The sequence below is a fragment of the Filicampus tigris genome, chromosome 16, assembly GCF_054856515.1.
Source record: "Filicampus tigris isolate MCC_2025a chromosome 16, RoL_Ftig_1.0, whole genome shotgun sequence".
Classification (NCBI taxonomy): domain Eukaryota; kingdom Metazoa; phylum Chordata; class Actinopteri; order Syngnathiformes; family Syngnathidae; genus Filicampus; species Filicampus tigris.
The window spans coordinates 7,436,419-7,461,443 of NC_141232.1; the positions used below are offsets into that span (position 1 = coordinate 7,436,419).

General features: G+C 43.6%; 1 protein-coding gene across 2 annotated transcripts; it reads right to left on the reverse strand.

Annotated features, from left to right (window-relative positions):
• Positions 1-109: 109 nt before the first annotated feature.
• mrc2 (mannose receptor, C-type 2) lies at positions 110-24,600 on the reverse strand. Of its 2 annotated transcripts, none has more exons than XM_086054980.1 (28): positions 24,325-24,600; positions 18,802-19,227; positions 17,803-17,976; positions 17,376-17,540; positions 16,872-16,985; positions 15,827-15,970; positions 15,562-15,753; positions 14,388-14,542; positions 14,151-14,255; positions 10,278-10,393; positions 10,055-10,203; positions 9,765-9,988; positions 8,952-9,094; positions 8,772-8,868; positions 8,568-8,697; positions 8,147-8,179; positions 7,890-8,056; positions 7,624-7,792; positions 7,309-7,451; positions 6,616-6,727; positions 6,372-6,538; positions 6,186-6,294; positions 4,984-5,222; positions 4,145-4,307; positions 3,790-3,939; positions 3,594-3,707; positions 2,387-2,566; positions 110-2,299 (listed from the first exon to the last, which is right to left on the reverse strand). In XM_086054980.1, exons 1-28 carry the CDS (start codon positions 24,470-24,472, stop codon positions 2,052-2,054), a joined length of 4,476 nt encoding a protein of 1,491 aa, XP_085911106.1. In that variant the 5' UTR covers positions 24,473-24,600; the 3' UTR covers positions 110-2,051. The 2 variants fall into 2 exon arrangements, with proteins under 2 accessions (XP_085911106.1, XP_085911107.1); XM_086054981.1 differs by lacking the exon at positions 24,325-24,600 and adding an exon at positions 19,537-20,118.
• Between the last annotated feature and the right edge of the window lie 425 nt (positions 24,601-25,025).

Consider the following 25,025-nt stretch of genomic DNA (forward strand, 5'->3'; position numbering starts at 1 on the left):
TGCTTACTCTCGATCCCTCCTTCACTTTGCCTCTTTCTTTCACCCCCTCACGTCCCTGAGCCCCAGGCGCCCCCCCCCCTCCACACACACACACACCCCAACCACCCACTTCAGTCTTTTCTCTTCTCTGATTGGTTCCAGACGTGCCACTTCTTGCCGACTCAACATTCCACAGCTGGAGACAGTGCGCACGCGCGCACTCACGCACGCTCAAACACACACGCACGACCTACACACACACGCACAGCGACACGCACGCACCTTCTTTTCCTCCCCCCTTCCATCACAGACCAAATCCATGCAGCAGCACCCAAAAAAAAAAAAACATTCCTTCAGGCCGGGGAAGACGGGGAAATGATCCTAAATCTGCTTTTTGGGGGGTAAAAACAACACTCTGGTATTTACATTGGTGTCAGGAAGGGGATCTTGGTTGTTGGCAAATGTCCCGAAACAAAGTATCAGACACACACAAAAAGAGAAGAGGGAAAGTCTCCAAATATTTTGAAGCAAAAAAGAAAAAGAAAGCCACAAAGATAGAGAAACATAATGACAATGAAACAAATGAGTCATTAGGTTTCAAAGTTGGGCTTCAAATCAGCGTTTTAAGACAAGAGTTGGGGTTTCGAATAAAGTTTTAAGTGTGGGTTAGAGTTGAAAGTAGGGCTTCAAGTCAAGGTTAGTGTTTCAAGACAGTGTTCAGTTTCCAAATTGGGGTTACAAGATGTGTCAGGGTTTCAGAATCAGGGTCTTAAGCCTGGGTTAGACTTTCAAAATGAAATTCCGTATTTGGGTTTTCTGTCTGGGTTAGTCCGTTCAAAGTAAGGTTTTAAAATAATGTCTTACAAAGTATGGGTTAGGTTTTCAAAGTAGGGGCGCATGGGTTTAACAAATGGTCTAAAAGCAAGCACAAAAGAAGCGTGAAAGTCTTGAAATCTCTTTCCTCAAGCCACATAGAAAGAGAAAAAAAGAACCAAAATCAGCCGTGAAGAAGTCTGGACCCGGGGCGCTGTGTTAAAGTGAAGAAAAATTGCTGACTCAGCTCCAGGTGGGGGTACAGGGGCCAAAACACACAATGCAGCCACACTTGGAAGCCAAAGAAAAGTGCAAGAACAGAGCAGGAGGTCACGTCACTAGAAATTTGGACACCTCCTCCTCCTCCTCCTCCTCCTCCTCCTTCTTCGGATGCTGACGTGTCCGAAGGGAAGGAGGCGGGATCGGGATGATGACATCGTGGTTGTGGTCGGCTTGACTTGTCTCAGTTTTAAACGAGAAGAAAAAAGGGAATTTGGCAGGAGAGGAGCGAGTTGCTCCTCGGCTCGAAAAGCTTCCGAGTCGTTTATTTCAAGACTTAAAGGGGACATATTATGGAAAATATTGTCTTGTATATTCAATTGTACAACTAAGTGAATCTTTCGTGGTCTTCCTATTTCTGAAAATGTGTCGGCGAGCAAGGTGTTCTAATTTACATAATCCCACCCCCCTCAGAAAAATTTCTCCCGCCCATGACTTGGTGTCTTGGCTGGGTGAAGATCCGTCATTTTGGAGTGGCGGCGGCAGAGCTGCAGCGTTGGCGCAAATTCGCAAAATTGGATTACTTGGACGTGTTGGTGATGAAGTGCCGCTCCCATGAATGAAAATGCAACTGATTTTTTACGGGTGCTGGCTTTTCTTCTAGTTGTATCTGCTCGCCTCGTCGCAGTCCCCTAGCACTGTCACTGTCAAAAAAGGCATAGTTGGGATTGGCCCTGCAATACAGGGGGCGGGGTTAACAGTGGCTCATTTGCATGATAAAATAGTCTGATTTCATTTGTTCTGTAAAAAGTGTGCTGTAATTGTTCATCTTTGCTGTATTTTGAGGAAAGCATGTCACAGACACACTTGGGAACAGTTTTTAGAAAAAAATGCATAATATGTCGCCTTTAAATCGAGACGCTGCTGCGCTCTACACAGCCTTTCACTTTTTGGGGGATTCATTTTCTCCGGATTATTTTTTTGGCTTCGCACAATCAAGGTTCCGGTGCAGTCCGGCCCAGTCCGAAGTGTCGGTGGGACTACTCGGGCTGCTCGTTGAGCTCCATGTCCGATACCAGGATGTTCTTCTCCACCTGCTCGCCCTGGCCCGAATGCGTGCGACTGTAGCGGGCGCCGTCGTAGGAGCCGCGCCCGCCCACCCCGCCGCGCCGTCGGTACAGGTAGATGACGCCCACGATCAGAACCACCAGCACCACGCCTGTCACCAGCACCACAATCAGCGTGGGCAGGTGGTCGCCGCTCAGCAACTTGGTGGAGGACTCCATGACTGTAAAAAGGAAATTGACATTTGATTATGTCATTATATATACACATATATATATATATAAAAATGTAGATTTCTTTGGCCGCTTACTTCTCGGCCGCTTGCAGATGACGCCGTGCGTTCGGTTCCGGCACGATCCGGGCTTCCAAAGGCCGCTGTTGCTCTGGATCCAGAAGCAGGAGTTGGGAGACAGCACGGAGAAGGCCACGTCATGAGCCTCCCAGTTGGTGTACGACATCTCCGTCTCCTCGCTCCACACCAGACCTCGTCCTAGGTCACGACACGTGCCACACAACCAAACAATACTTGAATACATGTTTAAAAACACACAAAATCACTTCTGGATGTAAATACATTGTGCAGTATTTAAAGGTTAAATTCAACTGAATTGAAAAATGTATTGTTATATTGTTTAAAAAAAACAGAATTAGGGCCCGAGTGACAGGGATTTTTATTTTTAGGCTGTTGCCGATTTTGATGTTTTGCAGAGTAAAATTTCTATAACCGATTAATAGATCAATTAATTAAAAAAATATATATATTTTAATTTTATAACTTCTTTTTGGGTTCCTTAACACCTACAACAATCAAAAATGTGAATTACAGACAGAACAGTTGACTTCTTTAGTATTTGTTAAATTTTATAACAGACAGACTGACAGAAACATTTTTTAGAGGGGGATATTATAATGTCATGATCTTTGTCATGTAAAAAAGGTAGAAATTATCAAATTATGTGCAGGTTTTTGCAGATTTTACTTCGGCTGATTTAATCATGCGGGCTATAGAATATCTGCATTGCTATAAGCTATTATGGTAATATGCTTAATTGAATTGTATGTTTTGTTTTACATTTTACTTTGATTGAATTCAGCGATTCTTTCGGGTACAAGTAGCAGTACTCGCACCACACTTTGAGAATCACTGCACTAGAGCGGCTAATCGGGGGCAGCTCGAGCAGTGCCCGAGCATGTACTATACTTAATACGGCATCATGGCTCAATTGGAAAATGATCATAATCCTCACAGTCATTTTTATAAAAACAACTTCCTTAGTAAGTCCCAGCCCATAATAAAATTGAGAGAAAAAAAAAAAGACATAATTCTCTCCAGTAACTAGTCCAAACATTGATACGTTTGTCCAAAATGGGTTTCAAATCCTGTGCTTCAAAGTCACTATTTCTTCAATTCACTCCACAGACAACTTCTTTCATGTAGGACAACCGTAATGAAATCAGAGTGACATTGATCCGGCGCCAGCGCGAGGAAGAAAAGGAAGAAGAAAGCGATTTGGGACCTTTGACGCTGACTCCCAGCCAAGCTCCGTGGGCCTGCTCGGCCGAGCTCTGGATGTGCTCCCACACAAAGGCGTTCTCCGTCTCGTCCAAGATGGAGAGAAGCTCGGCGCCGACTAAGAAAACGCAAAAGGAGGCGATCCGTTACGGCAGGGAAGCCTTCCCGACATACGGCGCAAGACCAGAAGGGGTCGCGACCTTTCTGGCAGGACAAGCGTGCGTCCTGCTGCAGTTTGAGTCGTTGCAGGTTGAAGGCGTAACAGTGATTCCTGAAGGACACCCAGGCCCAGTCGCCCACCGAGCGGGGGCAACTTCCCGGGTAGAGCCACTGGTGAGTCTCCGGCGCATCTGTTTGAGAAACGGCAGAAGTTCACCAACTGGATTTACTCATCTTATTAGAGAGTGGAGGTATCCCTAATCAAGAGACTAGAAGTGTATATAATGCTAAACTATTTTTGAGCAATGTAGCTTTTACTCATTATTGTTACTTATTACATTATCAACTGAACTAATTACGCAGGAAAGTACAGGACGCCGTGATATTGTTCCCCACCACTAATTTGACAGATGGCAGCATCCAGTTTGGCGTCGCAGGGGGTCATGGTCCACAGGCCGGAGGTGGTCATGTGACCGCAGCCTGACAGCTGATTGGGCTGCCCGTCCACCCAGTTGGAATAGGGCAAGTCTTCCTCGCCCAGCCAGGTGAAGCTTCGGCCCTGAGGACGCACAATTGAAGGTTTCCGCTCACGGGCATATACGCGTAGAAGCAACTCATCGCGGATTTTCCGGTGCAAAGATTGCACCCTTCCCATAATGTCATTTTCCTTCTTTCTTTTTTTTTTTTTTTTAACTTCCATTGATCCATTGATGACTGTACATCTTAACTGGGAGGCCTGGCAGTAAAAAAATGACCAATACTTTGGTGCATATTCTACTAATTACACAGCATGATTTTTTTTGTCCTACATGAATCAACAGATCAGAATATTTGATTTAATTAAAAAAAAAAAAAAAAAAAACACTATTACTACAACCAACCACAATTTTGGTACATATTTTACTAATTACAATGAAACTGTTATTATTATTTCTATAATATTTGTGGTAGTAGCATTTATTTATTTTTTTATTTTTACAAAAAATGCTACAATACCAAAATTGCAGATTGTCTTCACTGTTAACATTTTTTCATATAGTATATAAGTGCAAGCATGTCTAGTCCAATCCCTCCTTTTAAAATAAATGTATGGTCACAATATTTGAACAAACAGTATTTACAGGCCTCTGATTTAAAAAAAATCAATTTGTAGCCCTCTGAAGGAAACCATAACTGAAGTGGCCCGCGCCAAAAATTAGTTTGACGCGCCTGGGGTAGAAAGTCAGCGGACTCACCCCATAGTTGTAGAGTGCGATCCACGCCGGCTGCCGCAAGCTGTTGATGAGCAACGTCAGGTACGCCTGCTGAACGGCATCTTTGGGCGCCGCCAAGGTGCCGTTTAAGGAGTTACACAGGTGGAGGGCGCCGGTCCAGTCCAGTCGCTTCTGCACCACCTGGTACGTGATGCCGCCCAGTTCCAAGCGCTTGGACAAGGAGGCGGGAATCAGAGTAGGCGCCACGGGCATACCTGGATCTGAACAAAGGGCGGCGTCACGTCACTAGATTGAAGACAAACGTGTTGTGTAGAGTGGTACCTTGACTAATGAGTTTGTAAATATCATTTAAGATTTGCAATTGAGTGACAGATTAATGGGAGAAAATTCTATTCAATTTCTTTTGTGTGGAGGGAGGAGAAATTTCAACTAGAGTGCCTCGTTGGGTAGGGTGGGCAGGGCAATAAATGTGAGCCGCCATAGCAAAATGAGTCAGATGTGAAAAGTGTCGTTTTCATGAAATCTAAAATTGTTCAAATGCCGCATAATGTAAAATGTACTCAACAAAGAAGTCAGTAATTAAGCAAAAGATAGCAAACAATCGCTGTTTAGTCATAACTTGCTCATCTATCAACCAATTTTCATGAGGTTTAATTTTTTTGGGCAGTGCCAAAGCGTGAGCTATCAAAAAAAAAAACGTTTGAAAAAAAAAAAAAGCAGCACAAAATATTTTGACCTGCGAAAGTAAGTAAAATGTACGTCGCTGTATGCAACCGTATGCAGGACACATACTCGTGACTTTGACCCTCCAAGTTTAGCGTCACCGCAGACACCCAGTTCAAAGTGGGCGTGTCGTATCTGCGGTAATGATGTAACGTGTCATAATGATGTAATGAGTACTGTGGCTCAATGGCTGATGTAACACCGGAGAGCTGAGATGATTATTATTCAGATTATGCCGGATCGTTTTTAAAATATGGGTCACTGTGGCTCATTTTGCTGTGGCGGGTCACAAATGGCTGAAAGCGCATCGGCGGCTATGAAGATTCATTCCCCCCCCACTCCACTCAAGCAGCGGCATATCTTAAACTTGCACGTAAATCACATTTCAGTTCGTAACATTGAATTAGAAACAAAAAATAAATAGTCGTTGTATTACTGTTAAGACGTATGAGTTGGGGTACTCACAAGTCAAGCTAGCGCTAAGTTTTGGAATTGCGCACCTTGTTGCCTCTGACAGAGGTAGCCGATGCTTTCCGTCTCGCAGGCCCGTGAGGCCCACATGCCTTTGTTCTTCTGCGGGTTGCCGTGAATCGTCACCACGCAGTTTCCCTGGTCGGACAAAGTGAAACCATCAAAACCGGGGAGGAAAAAGAGGGGAGAACAAGTCCGCCCAGTGCAGCCAGTACCGGGTTCTTGTCGCGATGCGGCCCGTTGTTGTCGACCGGCTGCCCCGGAGCCCAGTTTGTGTAACCGAGCAGGCCCGGCCGCGCCCATTGGAAGTGACCTTTGGCGTCGGAGCTGAGGCCGAGCCACAGGTCGGTGACGGCGTTGGACAGCAGGGTGGTGACGAAGGCTGCGGCGACGAGAGCGGACGGCGTGACGAAATGTTGCGCGGTTGGAAAAGGAAATAACGGTCTCCGACGGTCTCACCTTGCTCCAAGTGGTTGGACACCACGGCCAGGACGCCTCCTTGCAGCTCACATTTTATTTTGGCCGCAGACCACGTGGCCCTCTGGAACTGAAGCTCAAACACTCTAAAGCACTAGTAAGGACACAAAAGAACATTCGTTTCACGCAGATACTCTATATTTAGTCTGCATTTAATTAATTTGTTACGTGATCATTTTCTCAAATATACCAAAAATTGTACAGATTCTAGTAATTACAGGACATGCATTTTTGTACAAAATCCTGCTTAAGTCTCATAAGAACCACTTCACTTGATTTTAGGATTTTTCAATGAACCGCCCCCAACAAATATTTATGAATTCTATTACATCCAAATGAATAAATGAATATACAGTGGACCAGTGACTGGGCTGGCCTGCGAATTGAGAAAATCTGTGAATTATTGCCCACCATTATAATTTCATTGAGATTTTTTTATTTTATTTTTTCTAATCCCTAGAATTCTTGAATGAGTGTTTGCCACAAAAAACAGGGGTTGGCTCCTCCCCCACAAAAAGGAGGGGAAAAAAAAATCTGCAAATAAGTGATTCTTGGGGTGGCGAACCGTGAGTATACAGGGATTCACTGTTAAGTATTTTTGTAGAAAATCCTTCTAAAAAAACATGCGTGCAAAAAAAGTGCAAAACCGTCTCGCGATGAAGGCCTCTCGTGTACCTTGCGCTGAAACGAGATCCAACCTTCGGGGCAGCCGGCCGGCACGCGGGGGGACGATGGCGTCGGGGGGGCGGTGCCGGTGACGTTCACCCTCTTGCAGATGTACGGCAGGTCAGAGTGGCACTTCTGCTCAGCCCACTCCGCTGTTGAACAACGGCAAAAATGCATTAAGTAAACACCTGCCAATTTGCGAGTCATCATTTGCAAACTATTAATACGGGGATTTATAAAAACAAGTCCCAAGTCCTAAAGTCCCTACTCCTGGGCTTCATTGTACGTAACAACACAAGTCCTCGACAGCGGGGCTCGTCTCACCTTTGCTAGCAGTCAAGTGCACACATCTGCGGTCGCGGCTGAGTGGGCGTGGCCTGTTGGCAGCCCAGGACACGTAGTTGAGCACGGAGTGGTCGGACCAGCGGAAGCGTCCGTCGTTGTCGAAAGTGTGAAGTCCCAACCACCAGTTATCTCCCTCCACCTTTACCATCTAAAAAACATATTTAAAAAAAATAAGATAAACAGAAAACATCATTTTGTGATGTTATCACACTGCCAATGAACTTTTGTAGCCGTGTTTTCTTTGCCTGGTTGAGTGTGCCGGCCAGGAATTTCTCCTCCTGCGCCGAGTGAACGGAGGCCAGAGATGAATCAAACCATGAGCAAATTCTCTGCGCCTGGTCCCACGTGGTGCGGTGGTCGAAAAATTTGTACTCGGCCTCTTGAAAGCCGATCCATTCCGGCGAAGTGGTGCCTAACAAGGAAATAAGACGGCGTTACATTATCAGACTGATGACTTTCATGTGCTACGAGGTCACATAACAGATAACACAATAACACCGACCTTCAGCAGCTTCTGGCTCCTTCTCAACACTGCCTAAAAGCATGGGAAACAAAGAAAAAGTTTACTTTACTATAGCGCCAAGCAGTGCACATCGGTTCAGTTTGATATGGTGTGACCATTTGATCTAGTAGAGTCCTAAACACTCCTAAAAAAAAGGGGCAAAAAAATCCTGGAAATGATGATGTGATGGGGCATGCTGTTCTACTCCAGTCCTGCAGATGGCGGTAATGCAAATTTTAAAAAGCAGCTAATATCGTCTAATTAAATCGGCCGGGGGATTCATTCCTTAATCAAAAGCATTGTAATTCATTAAAGTGGGAAAATTGATTTGACATACAAGTTGAATTGAGGGTTTTTTGGGGTCAAAATTAAACTTGTCAGTCAAGCTACCAGCGTATAAGAATATGCGGTGCCGTTGTACCTCGGGGGATCTTGCAGATCCAGTCCAGTTGAGAGTCACAGTGCATTGCCAGCCAGGTCATGGAGCCCAAGTCTGCTGCGGCGCACTGACGGACGTTGTAGTAGTAGCGGCCGAAGTTCTGGTACGTGACCTAGTAATCCGGGTTTCAGCATGATCAACTCATGTTTTATTTTTTTTATTGCATTCATAAGCGTCAGCACTCACAGCCAGCCCGTCACTCCACTTCCAGCTGCCGTTATCCATCGGGTTCCTGCGGTTCAGACCGATCCAAAACCAGTGCTGCTCGTGGTCCTCAGACTCCCTGTGGATCACATCGCATGGTCATCACGACAAGCATCATCATCATCATCATCATCATCATCATCATCATCATGGTTCACGAACCCAAAGGCCTCGTGCAGGACTTGGAGAACAAAGTGCTCCTCGTCGGGAGTGCCGATGCTCAGCAGGTTGGCGCCGTGTTTGCGGCAGAACAGGTGAGCCTGCAGCCAACTCAGCTTCTGATCCAGTTGTGACCAATGAAACACCTGCACACACAACGGCATCAGTTATTACAGAGTGAAAGATGGAGTGTCTGTTGGGTTGAATATTTTGGGGGCATTGGTTGTTTTGAGGCATTGGCTGGGTTGGGGTGCGGATCAGGTTTGGGTATTTGCTATTTTGGGGCATTGAGAGTTTTGTGGCAGAGGCTATTTGGGGATTTTGGTGTTTTAAGTGCATAACTGGTTCATTGTCCTTTTTTAGTGCATCGCCATTTTGGAGGATTTGGATGTGTTGGGATGTTGAACATTTTGGGGGCATTGGCCGTTTTAGAAATTGAGCCATTTTAAGCCGTTTAGCATTCCAGGTCATTGACCAATTTGGAGTATTGGCCATTTTGGGGTGTCAACCATTTTGGGACGTTTAGCATTTTGGCTCACTGGCTGTTTTATGTCATTAGAAATGTGGAGGTGTTGACCATTTCGGGGCTTTGGACATTATGGGACATTGGTCATGTTGGGACTTGGATATTTCGGGACATTGTCAGGCATTTACCCAGGTTGGAACGATGGCCAAGTTGACGGGCTGACAATTGGGGGGCATTGGCCGTGTTGTGGTATAAGCTGCACTGGGGCACATCGGAGCGCTAAGAACATCCTTGGAAGACTACCCAACATAAAAAAAGGCCCTTCAATCCATCTTGGAAAGGGTCGGTACCTTGTAACAGTAGCGCAAGTTGCTGTTGCTCTTCCAGCCGTTGGGGCAAGACCCGCTGAGGCTAGGCGTGGGCTGGAGGGCGGGAACGGAGGGCTCGGGGCTCAAGGCGGCATCCTGGTTCTGCCGGCAGATGTATTTGGCCTTCGACGATGCGCACTCTCTCACTTCCCACAGGCCGGTTGCCGAGCCGGTCGCCATGGAGACGCAGCCTCCTCGGACGCTGACTGGAAGACAGTAAGTATAGTGTGAGAGGGCGTTTCCTTGGCCTGCACCAACCGTGCGTGGCCCACCTGGCTGGTCCCGGTTCCAGTTGGTGTAAGACACTTGGTCCCCGCTCTGCCAGTGGAACGAGCTGGGGCTGCCCTGGTCGTGCAGGCCGATCCAGAAGGAATCAACGGAACGGCCGAACACCAGACTGTTGGCGAAGGCCTGCTCAAACCTTGTGAGGGCGATTTCAAGGAACATTAGGGGGAGATTCAGGTGGGGATTCCGTCATGATTTAGTGGCTGCTACCTGTTGGTGATGGTTAGGAGAGACGCCTTGTTTTCCTCGCACGACTTCCTGGCCTCGTTGAACGTCAACAGATCCTCCGACACCCAGTAGCAAGATGGACTGTGCCACTTCCAACCCTAAGGGGCGGGGGGGGGGGGGGGGGGGGGGGCGGCGATATATGATCATGATTTCACATATGAAATTCAGAAAATAATTATATACATATAAATAATAATAAATACAAACTTTTTAAAGCGGAAGTCAACGCAAACATATTTTTTTTCAAGAATATGTTCTATGCAAACCCACTAGTTGAAATAGGGCATTCTGATAAATATTGCGTTTGTGGAATAAGTGTTAATCCACTCGTTTTAAGACATCACTGGGGGCGGCCATTTTGTATTCTGTCGACTGAAAATGACATCACAACTGCTCACAATGACTAGTCACGGCTCAGATTCAGAAAACAGGTCAGCGGTGATTGGTCGTTGTGAGCAGTTGTGATGTCATTTTCAGTCGACAGAAGACAAAATGGCCGCCCCCAGAGATGGCTAAAAACGAGTGCAATTTGGCTGCTTAAGTTATATTCCACAAATGCAAAATTAATCAGAATGCCGTATTTGCCGTGGGCCTGCTGGGAACATATTCTTGAAAAAAAATGTTTGGGTTGAGTTCCTCTTTAAAAAAAAATAGCAACCTTGCACTAACAATTAATCAAGACTAATTGAATGAAAAAAAAAAAAGTCCAGACAAAATAAAAAAAAAAAAAATGAAAGAATGCAATTCATGTCATTTGACTGTGCCCCAAAACACACAATACAAAAGCGCGCACGTGGGTGTGCTGAAATGACTAATGTTGCTGGCGTGGCCGCACGCAGGCGCATCATCCAGCCAGAGACAGGAGGTCATCGGGGGTGAGACAGACCATTCGTCTTCGCGCTAGTGCGAAAAATCCAAAAAGCAAAAACCACCATCTCATTTTAGCATCTGCACGCAAACCTCAAACCCTTCAAACCGCATACTTCATGTCTCTCTCTGTACTCTTACACTTCAGGCTGTGACGCCTTCAGTGAAATGTAACACCTGCTTTCACCAAACAAAAAAAGTAAATATGCCTCTTTTCATTTTTAAAAGACCGATCAAATATGCTAACTTTGTATAAAAATAGAGAGTAATGACATCATTAAACAGAAGGTTAAAGAATGAGTTTTTGTCACACTTTTTGCTTCAATTCAATGGACACTGGGGTGCTCCTTCTGGTGTGCACGCCTTGGCCACCTGGGGGCAGTATGAGAAATCTTAGGGGTATAAAAAGTCTTCCAAATTTGCTTCAAATTCCAAATGTTTCTTCCAGACGACACAGATGGCGTTCACTCGGCATGAGGGATGCGTCTTGAAGAGTCATCAACTCTTTCACTTCTCCTCAGATGCCCAAAAACCTTCCATTAGCATGCGACACTTTATTTTTTTTTTTTTATTTACAAGATGATGTGTTGCAAAGGAAGTGCTGCTAATATAATCACAGCGCCACCTTCTGGCAACTAAATGCGTTGCGGGAAAAGAACTCCAGAGTTCATTACAGCCTCTCGGGGAATGAAATTATAAAATTAAAAAGTTCTGGCAATTTATAAGGTAATTTCAAGACACTTTTACTTGATTTTGATCAAATTTGAAGAACTCCTTATTTGTGTCACGTTGCTGACTGAACAGCAACAAACATCGAAGACAGCTTTGTTAGCTTAACCGTCACGTGGCGTTTTCTTTTGTTGTTTCACATGTTGAGCTCAGCTGGAGACAAACTAGGCCGCGGGGTGAACTCCTGTCACATGACCACCCGTGAGGCCCACCCCACCACCCTCAAACAAATGCTCCGCATCCTTTAAACCGGGGATGGGAAAACCGTTGTGATCAAGGGCCGTATTTGATTTCAAACGGGCAGGTGGACCTGGCCATTCATAGATGAGGTCAAAAAAAAAAAGAAAAAAAGGGAAAATTTGAAAAGTGAACTATTTTATTGTGACTTAAGAATGTAATTTCTTTAGAAATTGTGTGTGAATGCTGAAATGAAATGAACTGAAATGGTGTAGAATTAACACAAATGTTGAAATGTCGAATTCAAGACTTGAAGATAGAATGTTTGAATCGGTCAAGAAATGTGGAAGACGGAGGTAAATATGGAAAATATCTTTTCAGTTGGGAATTTTATTGTGGAAATTTGTGAATTTTAACGGGGTAGGAAAAAAATGTTTTGTGGTCTACAAAAAAAAGATGTCAATTTTAATTATATATTTGATTAATTAATGAATTTAATAACAATGAAATAAACATTTTTTTGCATAACAAAATTGCTCAGTAAACTTTCTTCAAAATTGTATTAACAATTGATTTATTATTTAACAATTACTTTATAAAATAAAATGTTTTTCTTGTATCCACAATAAATCAATTATAATATATTTATAGTTATATAAGATAAAAGAACAGCAAGTAAATACAAAATGAACAAATACAAAATGGAACCAATTTAAGGGGAAAAAAACCCAATTATGCTTTGTCCACTTGTGTTTTCAACGTGAAACCTCTGCAATTTGCGAATCACGCTAACACGTTTCCGAGAAATGCGCACGAGTTGCACTATTTCAGGCCCGTCGAGTCAGCGACGGGAGGCGTTATGTATGGGCCGCGCATGTGGATGTGATTACGGGGATGCGAAACCAAAGACAGATGTTTGTGTGAATCCCCGCATGTGGGATTTGATTCGCGCACTGTATTCACGCTGTCCTCACTGACTGTGTATAAGGGTCATTTTGGGAAATATACTGTAAAAGATAGACGGGGTTGGTGGGTAGTGGGGGTGTGAGGAGGTCCAAGCTGAAAGAACAGCTGGAACACATACAACAATTATCAGGCTCCCAAGGGGCCTGCAGACTGTCAGTAGCTGCAGACGACAATAAAAGGCTCAATTTGGAATTTATAGACATGGACGCAGGTATGCTGTGTGTATACATTGAAAAGTGTCAAGAACATTTTTTCCAAAAAGTGGCTGTTTATTGCCACTCCCACTTGAAGTTTTCCTGTCAAACTCAACGTAGTCCATAGAGAATTCAGCATCCAAATGAACCACGCAACTAGCTTAATGCTATCATACAAGGCTAAATGACATACAAACCGCATGGATAGTCATAGTTTTATTGTTACAGCTCTAGCTGTTATGAAATGCGCTTTGTAAATAAAATTGTATTGTATTGTATTGTAACTCTTTAAGCGGTGGATATGGTGCAGCATCACACGAAGACAAACACTTTTCAAAATCTCACAGGCATATATTCTTTGTCCCTGAAAAAAAACACCAGCAAACAATATAACTGCTTCCTGTGTCACTTACAGGACTTACAGGAAACTATTCTTTTCAATTTGTGTATGTATTATTATCATTATTTTTAGTCCCCAACTGCCTTAACTGCTTTCTACAGGTGCATTTAAATAAATTAGAATATCACAGAAAATGTTTTCTATTTCATAGGTTCAACACAAAACATGAAATGATTTATCAAACACATACGGATGCCAACTCGTACGCATTTTTACATGGCTTTTTTTTTTTTTTTTAATGCAATGATGTAATTTCTTGAAATGTTGAATTTTGTGTTTTAGCTAAGTTAAGTTGTCACGATTTACAAGCATGAAAATTATGCCAAAAATACAATCTTCCATTTTTTTTTCCACTCTGTGCGACTGAGTGAATTTATCATTCACTTTTACAATTGAAACTAAATCAAGTTTTCTATTGAGTGGCATCTATACCACTTCAAAGACCGAGATACCGAATATGGTCTGTTCCTCAGACGTTTTTTTTTTTTTTTTAAAGGAAGTTGAAAAGAGAGACTATCATACTTGTTTGCAGTCTTGATGTTGAGGTTTGCCTTCGCTCTTGGTAGCAGCCTTCTTGCAGATGGCGGGCAGAGTCAAGTTACACGGACTGTCGTCCCAGCGGCCCTCCTGCGCGTGGCCGTGAGTGTATACAAACACACAGAAACACACACACACACACACACACACACACACGTGAGGATTGGAATAAGCAGGGGGTGAGGTGGTGGTGCGGAATTGGAGGGTGGGGCGGTCACTCACGGCTCCCCACATGGACACGCAGTCTTCCTGAGTGTTGCGGAAGTTGTTGGGTTCGTACGGGTGCCAGTAAGTGAAGAGGACGGGCGTGTGGTCGCTCCAGTGGAAGTCCATCTGCATGGCGATGTCGTGTAGGCCGAGCCACAGCTGCTCCGTGTCTGGATACGCACAGACACGCGCACGCATCACGCATCGCGGTGAGGAACACACGCATGCAATGTGACGCTTGGAGGGAATGTTAATGAAACGCAGAAAGTTTGGACGGAAGATTGCGCTTCGCGTTCAAGTGAGGAGGAACGGAGGATGAGGAGAGCTGTGGGGATGTGTGGTTGCCGCGGCAACCAGGGAAGGGACAGGCCAACATTCCCAAGTGACAGTCAAACAATGATAATAATGTCCGGCTGAGCGGTACTGCAAATAAAATATGACTACATAAAAATACAAAAAAACCCACACTGGATTGATTTAGATTAATTAAAAATCTTAGCCTAAAAAAATTTATGGAGGAGGCTTTAGCACGTTTGCATGTCCCCGTGGCTATTTGGTGTTCTGCTACAAAAACGACCAAGAGTGAGTTCCCCGTCCCGCCACCTGTGTATTGGATTTAAAACATTGCTTGCACAAGTATACGGGTTTTAGGATGGTGAAACTTTAAAGCGGAAGTCAACTTAAACATATTTTTTTCAAGAATATGTTCCCAGCAGGCCCACTAGTTGAAACAGGGCATTCTGATTAATTTTGCGTTTGTGGAATATAAGTTACACAGCAAAATGCACTCGTTTTTAGCCATCTGTGGGGGCGGCCATTTTGTCTTCTGTCGACTGAAAATGACATCACGACTGCTCACAACGACCAATCACAGCTGATCTATTTTCTGAATCTGAGCCGTGATTGGTCGTTGTGAGCAGTTGCGATGTCATTTTCAGTCGACAGAAGACAAAATGGCCGCCCCCACAGATGGCTCAAAACGAGTGCATTTTGCTGCTTAACTTATATTCCACAAACGCAAAATCAACCGGAATGCCGCGTTTCAACTACTGGGCCTGCTGGGAACATTTTCTTGAAAAAAATATGTTTGGGTTGACTTCCCATCTTTAAGCAACACAATTTATCTTATTTCAAATGAAACGTAGAAAATAATGAAAATAAACTGGGTGGGTGGTGGATCGCAACTGACCTTTCTTGATGTTGCGCAGGATGAACTCCATCTCGGGCAGCGTGTGAATGCTGACCAGGTTGGCCTCCATCTTCTGGCACGCCCTCAGCCCCGCGTCCCAGTCGCCTTTTTCCGGCACCAGCTTGTAGCAGCCCGCCTGGAAGGCCTGCCAGCCCACTTCGCACTCGTACTTCTCATCGTCCGCCCACGAGTCTGCCGGGACAGCGGAGACGCGATGTCACTCGTGTTCCGGAGCTGGTTTGAATCAACCTGCTCGTGCTCTGACCCGTAGTGAAAGGATCCAGAGTGGCGTTGGGCCTCTTCTTGCAGACGTAAGGAAGAGCGTCGGAACAATCGCGGTTTTGCCAACGACCCGACGACTCGGTCCTGATCGCAACGCAGTTCTCCTCGTCTTCGTGGTTCGGTTGGTCTGGTGAAGGAGAGGGCGATGCTAAAGCGGATGGCGCTTTGGGGGAGAGATCTTTTCGCCATGACATCACACATACTTCAAAGCCTTCTTCTTTACCACTATTGTTTAAATGCGGGAAGTGTCTGTTGAAAATTATGTTGTATGAAGTAAATTAAGAGGGACAGAAGACCAGCCGTAATTTACATTTGGACATGTAAGTTGATTCAAAATTACACGTTTTGGAAATTCAGACATGGCCCTTTAGAAGTGAAATTTTCTGTCCAATTATTATCAACATCCACTGGATTTATCTTCAACATCCACGTGCCGCTGAATTAATTTTGCTTTTTTCTTTTTTTTTGGACATTGAAAAAAAGCGGAAGTCAACCCAAACATATATTTTTTTCAAGAATATGTTCCCAGCAGCCCCACTAGTTGAAACACGGCATTCTGATTAATTTTGCGTTTGTGGAATATAAGTTACACAGCAAAATGCACTCGTTTTTAACCATCTCTGGGGGCGGCCATTTTGTCTTCTGTCAACTGAAAATGACATCACAACTTCTCACAACAACCAATCACGGCTCAGATTCAGAAAACAGGTCAGCCGTGATTGGTCGTTGTGAGCAGTTGTGATGTCATTTTCAGTCGACAGAGGACAAAATGGCCGCCCCCGCAGATGGCTAAAAACGAGTGGATTAACACTTATTCCACAAACGCAATATTTATCAGAGTGCCGTGTTTCAACTAGTGGCCTTGCATAGAACATATTCTTGAAAAAAAATATGTTTGGGTTGACTTCCGCTTTAAGGGGACTGTTTGGCGGCACAACGGCTAACTCAAATTTTTCCTGATCGTTTTGAGTTCAGGTCACTTGTTTGCCGCCACTCGGAAGTGGTGCCCAGCTTGTCGGCAGGCTAACCTTGCTCCCAGTTGAGGTAATTGAGTGGCGACGAGTCGGCCCACTGCCAGCCGCCGTTGATGTCCAGGTCGTTGAGGCCGAGCCACAAGGCGGCGCTGTAGCCGGTCAACAATCCTTGAAAAATAAGCAGCAGAACAGTTTTAAGACCAAGGACCACATGCAGTGAGGAAATCAGGAAAGCTAGGAAATACGGCTGGGAAATTGTGATTTCCTAGGAATGTTGTAGGATGTGAAAATGTAAAAATGCGTGTGTGTGTGTGTGTGTGTGTATATATGAATTTATCTTAAATATAGTAAAATAAAAGGAGACACTCAATAACTGTGGGTTGCTGGAATTTCACTGGTGGTTATAAAACCTGTCATAAATGGGCGGAGGTCTGGAGACGCTGAGTCATCTGAGTGGTCTCAGTGGGAGTCGGGGGCGGTAGGGGGTGTTGTCCCCTTTTTGCACATTCCCTTCACATGGCATTCGGGCCTAAAAAGAGTCCAAACTTGTAAACAAACCATTGATGTAGGTCTGCTCGTGCAACTTGGTGACGCTGAGCAGGTCGGCTCCCTGCTGCTGGCAACTGACGCGGGCGTCGCTCCACGACAGCGACGCCTGGAAGTTGAACTGGTAGCAGCTATCCGTTAGTGGGTCCGTGTCCCAGAAGGTCTCGCAGCCGCCATCTAACCGGCCAGAACATGCCAATGAAGTAGAGAGTGAGGGACATGGAAAACAAGAAGGCAATAGAACCGGGCGGGAAAACGTTGGTGCTCAGGGGGCCAGATTCGATTATTAAAATGGACAGATGGGCCGAGATAATTTGTAGTTGGGCATAAAAGAAAAAAATCTATATATATTATAGAAGTAATTTCATGATAACGAATCAGCTTGTGTTTCCCATGAAATGTTTTTTTTTGGTCTTTTTTTTTCCCGTGTTAAACTCACTGTTGACCGGACAGAAGCCCCAGCGCTCGTCTTGGGCATAGTCGTAGGTGGTGGCGCACCACAGGTGTCCGTCCTCGCGCCCGATGCTGGTACAGTTGTGAAACCACTGGCCGTCGTACAGGAAGGGCAGGTAGCATGGGCGCCCGTTCGAGTTGCCCTGGATGGTGTAGATGTCTGAGGAGAACCCAGTTAAGAGAACGAGAGGAGTTTGCAGATGTCAAGCTGCTAGCACAATTCGAACGTAGCCTCACAGACATAAAGGGATTTATAATAAATTCATATGAATTCGATACATGTATATTATCAATTAAATGACTGTCAAATCACAAAAATGGTAACTGGAACCTGTTGCCACGGCTGTAATGGATACATTTCTACAGACATTTTCCGCGTGTACACATTTTTGTGCGCAGTGTGAGGAAAAGGGCACGAGGGGGAGAACGCACTTGAAAGACTGAAAAGTAGGGCAGACACATTTAGCGAGAGCGAGCGAGAGCAAAGATTTCCTTTGGGCTCCGACACCGACTGGCATTCTTCCTCGTCTGACTAACATCCCGCGTGACCTTGCTCAAGTCTCACGCTTCAAATTGTCGACGTAAACACGGAGGAAAGGAGAACACGCATGTGGTTTGAATTGAAAGAGCTAGGGTATATGTTGTAACTGTAGTATATGAAGCAGGTTCTCCAATGAACTCTGCAGGTGTAACCATATTTTTTAGCATTATTATTATTATTTTTTTTAATCTATAAAAAAATATTTCCAATGGGGACATTTTTGGGAAACTTTTATCATTGTGTTAAAGGAAATTTTAGATCTCAAAAGTATTAGAGGTATCGGTACTTGGTATCGGTGAGTAATCAAAGAGTGAACACCCCAAATTAAGATGGCTCAGAATGACCCTGGACCAGATGATTCCCGAGGCAAACATTTTTCAAAATGTGAACAAATGAGAAAAAAGCAGTTTTTGTGTTGCACCTTGGAGTCTGTAGATTACGTACCACGATACGTTTTGGCGCACAGGTCTTGTTTTTCACCATGCACGCTCCATTTGGAGCTGGTCGTGGAGGGCGTGGATGCGTTGGAGAACGAGGGCCAGGACAGGTAGATACTGAGGTCCTCCAGCACTTTGTCACAGCTCCACGTCCAGCGTACCTTGGGGGGCTGGCGGTCGCACGTGTACACGCTCAGAGGGGTGCGCCCCGGCCCGGAGGCGGCGGCGGCGGCGGCGGGGGCGGTGTCGTTGCCGGCGGTCACGCCCAGGCACAGCGAGGAGTCCAGGTTGAAGAGGCGACCGCGGGTCACCCACTTCCAGCGCTGGCCGGCCTCCCGACAGGATGTGGACAACACCAGGGAGCGCGCGTGCACCCCCAGGCACCCCCGGGTGCCCTCGTGGAAGAAGGCAAAGTCATCGGATTCCAGCGGCGCTGTGGAGGGAAACCACAAGTCAATACGGTGAATGAGGATATTCCACGTGAGCTGCGGGAAAAATCAATTCATCCGATAATGGACAAAGGACAATCAAGTGGAAATTAGATCCCACTGGAATAAATAAATAAATATATAAATAAATACATTTTAAAAAAACATATGAATAAAATGAATAAATATATAAATAAATAAAAGAAATTCAATAAACATAAATCAATTAATTAAAATAAATATAAAAATAAATTAACTTACAAAATAAATTAAAAAATATATATTATATATAAACTGGATATACATGCACATACATATACACAGTATATACATCCTAATGTCTCCTCCTACAGGCTATTGGGCAGAATGCACCTGTTGAACTGAATGCCCTTTGTTTTCTGCTGCCTCTAAACAAAGCTCATGAAGGGTTTTTCTCTCATTTTTTCTCTTTACAATTTTGGTTTTGGCGGAGTCGAGGCCACCGTGACTACACGACTGTGTGTTTGTGTGGGCAGCACAGACAAGACAGAAGAAGGGGGGGAAAAAAAAAAAAGCTAAACTATCATCCAGATATTGCAAAATATGCGGTGTGCAGGAGCCTATGCTGAAAAGTCGCCCAAAGTGTGACCCTCAGCATTCCGACCCAGCAGGCTCCTGCGAGAGGCCAGGAAGTGAGGAAGCATGGGAACCATCACCGCTGAGCTAGTTACTGTGTTGCAACACATTCCCCTCTGAAGCCCCCAATTAGCCTCCTCTTGAGACAATAAAGTCGCGCCGTAAAGGCAGCCTGCAATCTCTGTCGGAAACAAGCAACACACATGCTCCAATAGGCCCGCTTTCCTTTCATCTTTTAGAGTTCATTTGAATTTGTCGTCGCATAGCGGATCATTTCAGGACCTGGCCTAAACGGGATACGCTCCGTTGGGTTCCGGTATGTTTTCTTATTGGTTATGCCCGGTGTTCATCTGTCGCGAGATTTCATTATCAATCAGACCCACTGGTGGCAGGTGCGAATATTTTCCAAGGAATGCTTGAAGCGTACCTGTGTTGCGTTCAATGAAGCAGACATGAATGGGATAGGCGAATGCTTGTCAAAAGAAGGCGTCCTAGCTGACAAAGCAATTCGGAGCAAAAACCTCAACAGACAACAATGTGGCAAGGCTACAAGAAAGAAGAGAATATATAATTGCAAAACACTTAATGCTCCCGAGAGCATTGTAAGCTTTTCAAATTCTTCAATGGCAGAAGTTTGGGACGCCGCCGCTGAGAGCTGGCCGGCAAACTGGCCGGCAAACTGGGGGGGAGAGTGCAGGAAAACAATAAAAGAGTGGGGATGATGAAACATACAGCAACCAGAAAAGAACCACCCAAAGCCTTATAAAAAAAATAAAAATAAAAAGCTCTTTTAACATGTCCAATGGCTGTTTGTGACACTTTTTAACGGCCAAAAAAAAAAAAAAAAATACATGCACCATTATTTTCATGTTACAAAAATGTCCCTCCCCTCTTCTTTGAAAGAATGCAACACTTTTTTCTGAAAAAATATTACTTAATCCACATAAAAATGGCATTTTTCTATCAAAATAACAAATTGTTCTCATAATAAAACTTCAAAATATTTGTTTCACAAATAAATGCAGTGAAAAAAAACCTATATTGCTCAAATTATATTCTCCCCCCCCCAAAAAAATCAGATTTCATTCTAATAATATTGATGCCTTTGCCTTATAAAAAAATATTTTCTTAAAAAATATACATTTTATTTCTGTTATATATATATATATATATATATATATATATATATATATATATATATATATATATATATATATATATATATATATATATATATATATTTTTTTTTTTTTTTTTTTTTTTTTCCTGGGGGAAAAATATGACTTCAGTTTCTTAATATTAAAACTAGTATTACAAATGACTGGACAATACAATTTTCTTGCCAAAATTAGACGCCCAACAATGCAGAATGTAAGATTAAATTTTTGGCCATTTTTGTTTTACTCATTATATAATCTTTTCCCCCAAAAATAAAAGTAACAATGACAAAAAATATATCTTTACTTGTGTTAAAATAAATAAAGCAATAAAAAATAAAAACCTGACTTTTTTTTCCTACAAAGACTAATCCTGTACTATAAATTCCAAAATACATATTTTAAGTGGGGCTTTTTCTCCAAAGTATGACACTGACCGCAAGCAAGTATTCTTTTTGTCTTACTTCAAGCGATCATTGCATTTTAAGTGCACAACAAAGCCATGTTGTCATCTTTTGGGCAGGGTGCGCCGATGGAAAATAAGCTTTAGCTTTTAGTTAGTTGCTGGAGAATTACAGAAAGCAGCTGCAATGAATCACGCCGCACTTCCCGTTTTGTCACACAACATCTAAAGTGTTGACATCCAAACGTCTCCGAGGCTTCCGGGAATCGAAAAGAATGGTGACGGTGCAAATGTTTGGCTCAGAGTTCATCTGGCTCCTTCCCGCTTCCGGGGCGGGACGACGGTGCGCCGCCACGGACGTCGGCCTCACACCGTCTCACGCTTCCTGTACGGCCAACGTGGATGTACGGCGGCGCAAAACTGTTACCGCAGGAGCCCGAAAAGGTCCCAAGTCCTATTGTGAGGATGGCATGTGATACGGCGCCTGGACGCTGTGGTTTTAGGTCTCAGTGACAATTAGCATTCTGAGCCTAAGCCTCCTTTCAGCCACAAGAACACGTCCCTTGACTTTATAACGTCGCACGTTTTGTTTCCCCATTGTCAAAGTTTACGAAGGGTACCAAAATAGCTCATCTGTACTTTCGGCACTCTTACGTTGAGATACCAACTGCCGTGCTGGGTAACTTAAATAACTAAAGTTACCCTTAAAAAAGTTTATTTTTGTTTTTTGTTTTAAAGAATCACTGTTAAGCAAGCAGTTTACAATACACAGTCCAGCAATCACAGGATACATAGGCCTTTAGAAAAAAAAATACACTCACATTCAAACGTTTAATGCTGCTCGATACAGTACTAGCATCATTTTGAGTTTGGGGCCTGTAACGTGTTAATGAAATGATTGATTTCGTGCCCCAATAAAGCCGTCAATCACACATGAGCGGTCTGTTAATGTGACCAGAAGTGAAGGTCACATCTGGCCGCAGGGGGCGTGGGGGTGGGAGGGGGCGGGGGCAAGAAATGACAAATCACTCCACCATGTCACGCTCAAATCAGCCCATAAAAGCAACAGCGCACACAATAATAGAAAATATATAGTCACATATATATTTTTTTGTGGTGTTTTTGCAGTGATAAATCACAGTAGCAGCAGCTAAGGTGACCAATATTTTGAAATCAGACAGGTGGGGCAGGTCAGTCATAATATTATTTTTTTTTATAATAAAATAGTTCAGACTCATTTTGTAAATCCATCCATTTCTTGTGAAGCCGGGTACACTTTGAATTGATTGCCAGCCAATCGCAGGGCATATATATATATATATATATATATATATATATATATATATATATATATATATATATATATATATATATATATATATATATTGAGGCTGGAGCGCTGATGGTGGCTGTGACCTCAACTCACGACAAGCAACTTGCTAGACAAAATTAGTAAATATTCTTCCAAAAGGAAGCTTCAAGCTGTTAATTACAACTCCCAGTTGAAGGTTAGTGTCAAATTAAACAGAAAACAAACTAAGAAATGTACACCTTGAAACAGCCACAGAACGTAGCCTTATGCTATCTTAAAAAGTTGTTGAAATGCGGCATTCTGATTAATATTGCGTTTGTGGAATAAGAGTTAATCCCCCCCGTTTTTAGCCATCTCTGTGGGAGGCCATTTTGTCACTTCTGTCGACTGAAAATGACATCACAACTGCTCAGGGCTCAGGTAACGACCAATCATGGCTCAGCTTCAGAAAACAAGTGAGCTGTGATTGGTCTTTGCAACCCTAACCCAGAGATGGCTAAAAGTGGGTACATTTTGCTGCTTAATTTATATTGCACAAACGCAATATTAATCAGAATGCCGAATTTCAACTAGTGGGCGTGTATAAAACATGTTGTGAAAAAAAATACGTTTGGGTTGACTTCCACTTTAATGCTAACATAAATTGGAAACACCATAGACTAGCAATAGCATCAATAGTTGCGCCATTATATAGTCACACAATATAACAATACTCACACTTCCTGAGTCAATTAGTGTAGTTGTGAAGTATTCTTCTTTGTTAGTGTCTGCAGGACTGTATTGTACTGCCACCCGGTGGCCAAGTCCGCACACCAAAAGAAGCCATTGTTAATTCTAACAATTGTTTTCAAACTATTAGTGAGCAGAATGAATACAAAATGAATTGAAACGTTAAATAAAATCCATTTTAAATGACCAAATCTGTGGGCAGGGGGCTAAATTAATACAATACATGTTACAGGACTCCTGATGATGTACAGTACTGGTGCTTAAGTTTCATAAGATGGCAGAATTTGTACAATGCAATGATTAGGCAAAAATACATGTCTTTTATTTTTAGTGGAATTCAAATGAAACTATATAATGCATTTAACAATACTTTTTTTCAGTGCATTTATAATAGGCGTCAATTACACGGATTTTCACTATTCGAAGGCCCTATTCACTGTAGCACATCTGAAATAAAATATAGCAATGACAAGAAAAGAGAGTTCGGTTATCAGACATGTTATCCTTGAAAAATTGTCAATGTTTTCACAAATTCTGCAAGGATACGAAAACTTGAGCACTGTAAATGCTCCGCGGATTAAAGAACGGCCATACTTTGCCCACCGTGGAGCTAAACACTCCAACATTTACACACACACTCCACACACACCTCCTCCTCCTCCTTTCTTTTCTTCCCCCCCGTCTCCTTCTTTCATGAACATCTGGTTCCACTCACTCTCGGACTTTTTGGTTCGTGGCAAAGCAATTCCACAATGAAATACCTCTCAAAAAACAATTTTTCACACAATAACACCCCTTCAACGTGCACTTATGCTTAAAGATGTGATGACACGTGGAGCAAATGAAAAGTATTTTTAAAAAAAAGAAAAAAGAAAAAATGGCTCACCCGTGGCGCTAAAAGTCACGTCCACGCCGAGCAACAGCAGCAGCAGTAACGGCGAATACAAAGTGCATCGCTGGAGTAAGCGGTGCCGACCGGTCCATTTTGTTGCCGTCGTTGTTGAATCTCGGTGCCGCTCGTCGTCGCCGTGCATGCTCTCAGCTGCAGCCCTCAAGCACGCGCACGCTCACGCACAAAAGAAATGGTGGGGGACGCACACACATACGCACACAAAAAAAGAGTGAAAAAGTGACACAAATGTTGCACTCAAAAGAGTTTGAACCGTCTGCTGCCCTCACACGAGCAGATGAATGGAGCTGCGTCAACAGTGTGTGTGTGCGCGTTTCCCAAAATAAGGCCTGAGGACCCCCAGTGGCCGCTCAGTGAAGCCGCACTCATCGGACATTTCATTAGGTACACTATACTGCATGCAACCTTACTGACATGTAATCATTTGACTCCTCTTCCTTCATAAAGATGTTATTGCTCAGTCTTGGTATGATTATTACTGTTGTATTTAACAGTTGCGTGGCATTGTACCTCACCATGAGAGCTCATAATTTGACCTACTTACCTCGTCCAGGATGCAGACTCGTCTAGTTATTGACGTTCACATATTTGTCTGTAAACATTTTCTTATTTTTTTAAATAATAATGAGTTTTCAGAAAGTCAATAACACAACTTTATTATTGTACTACGCCTGCCA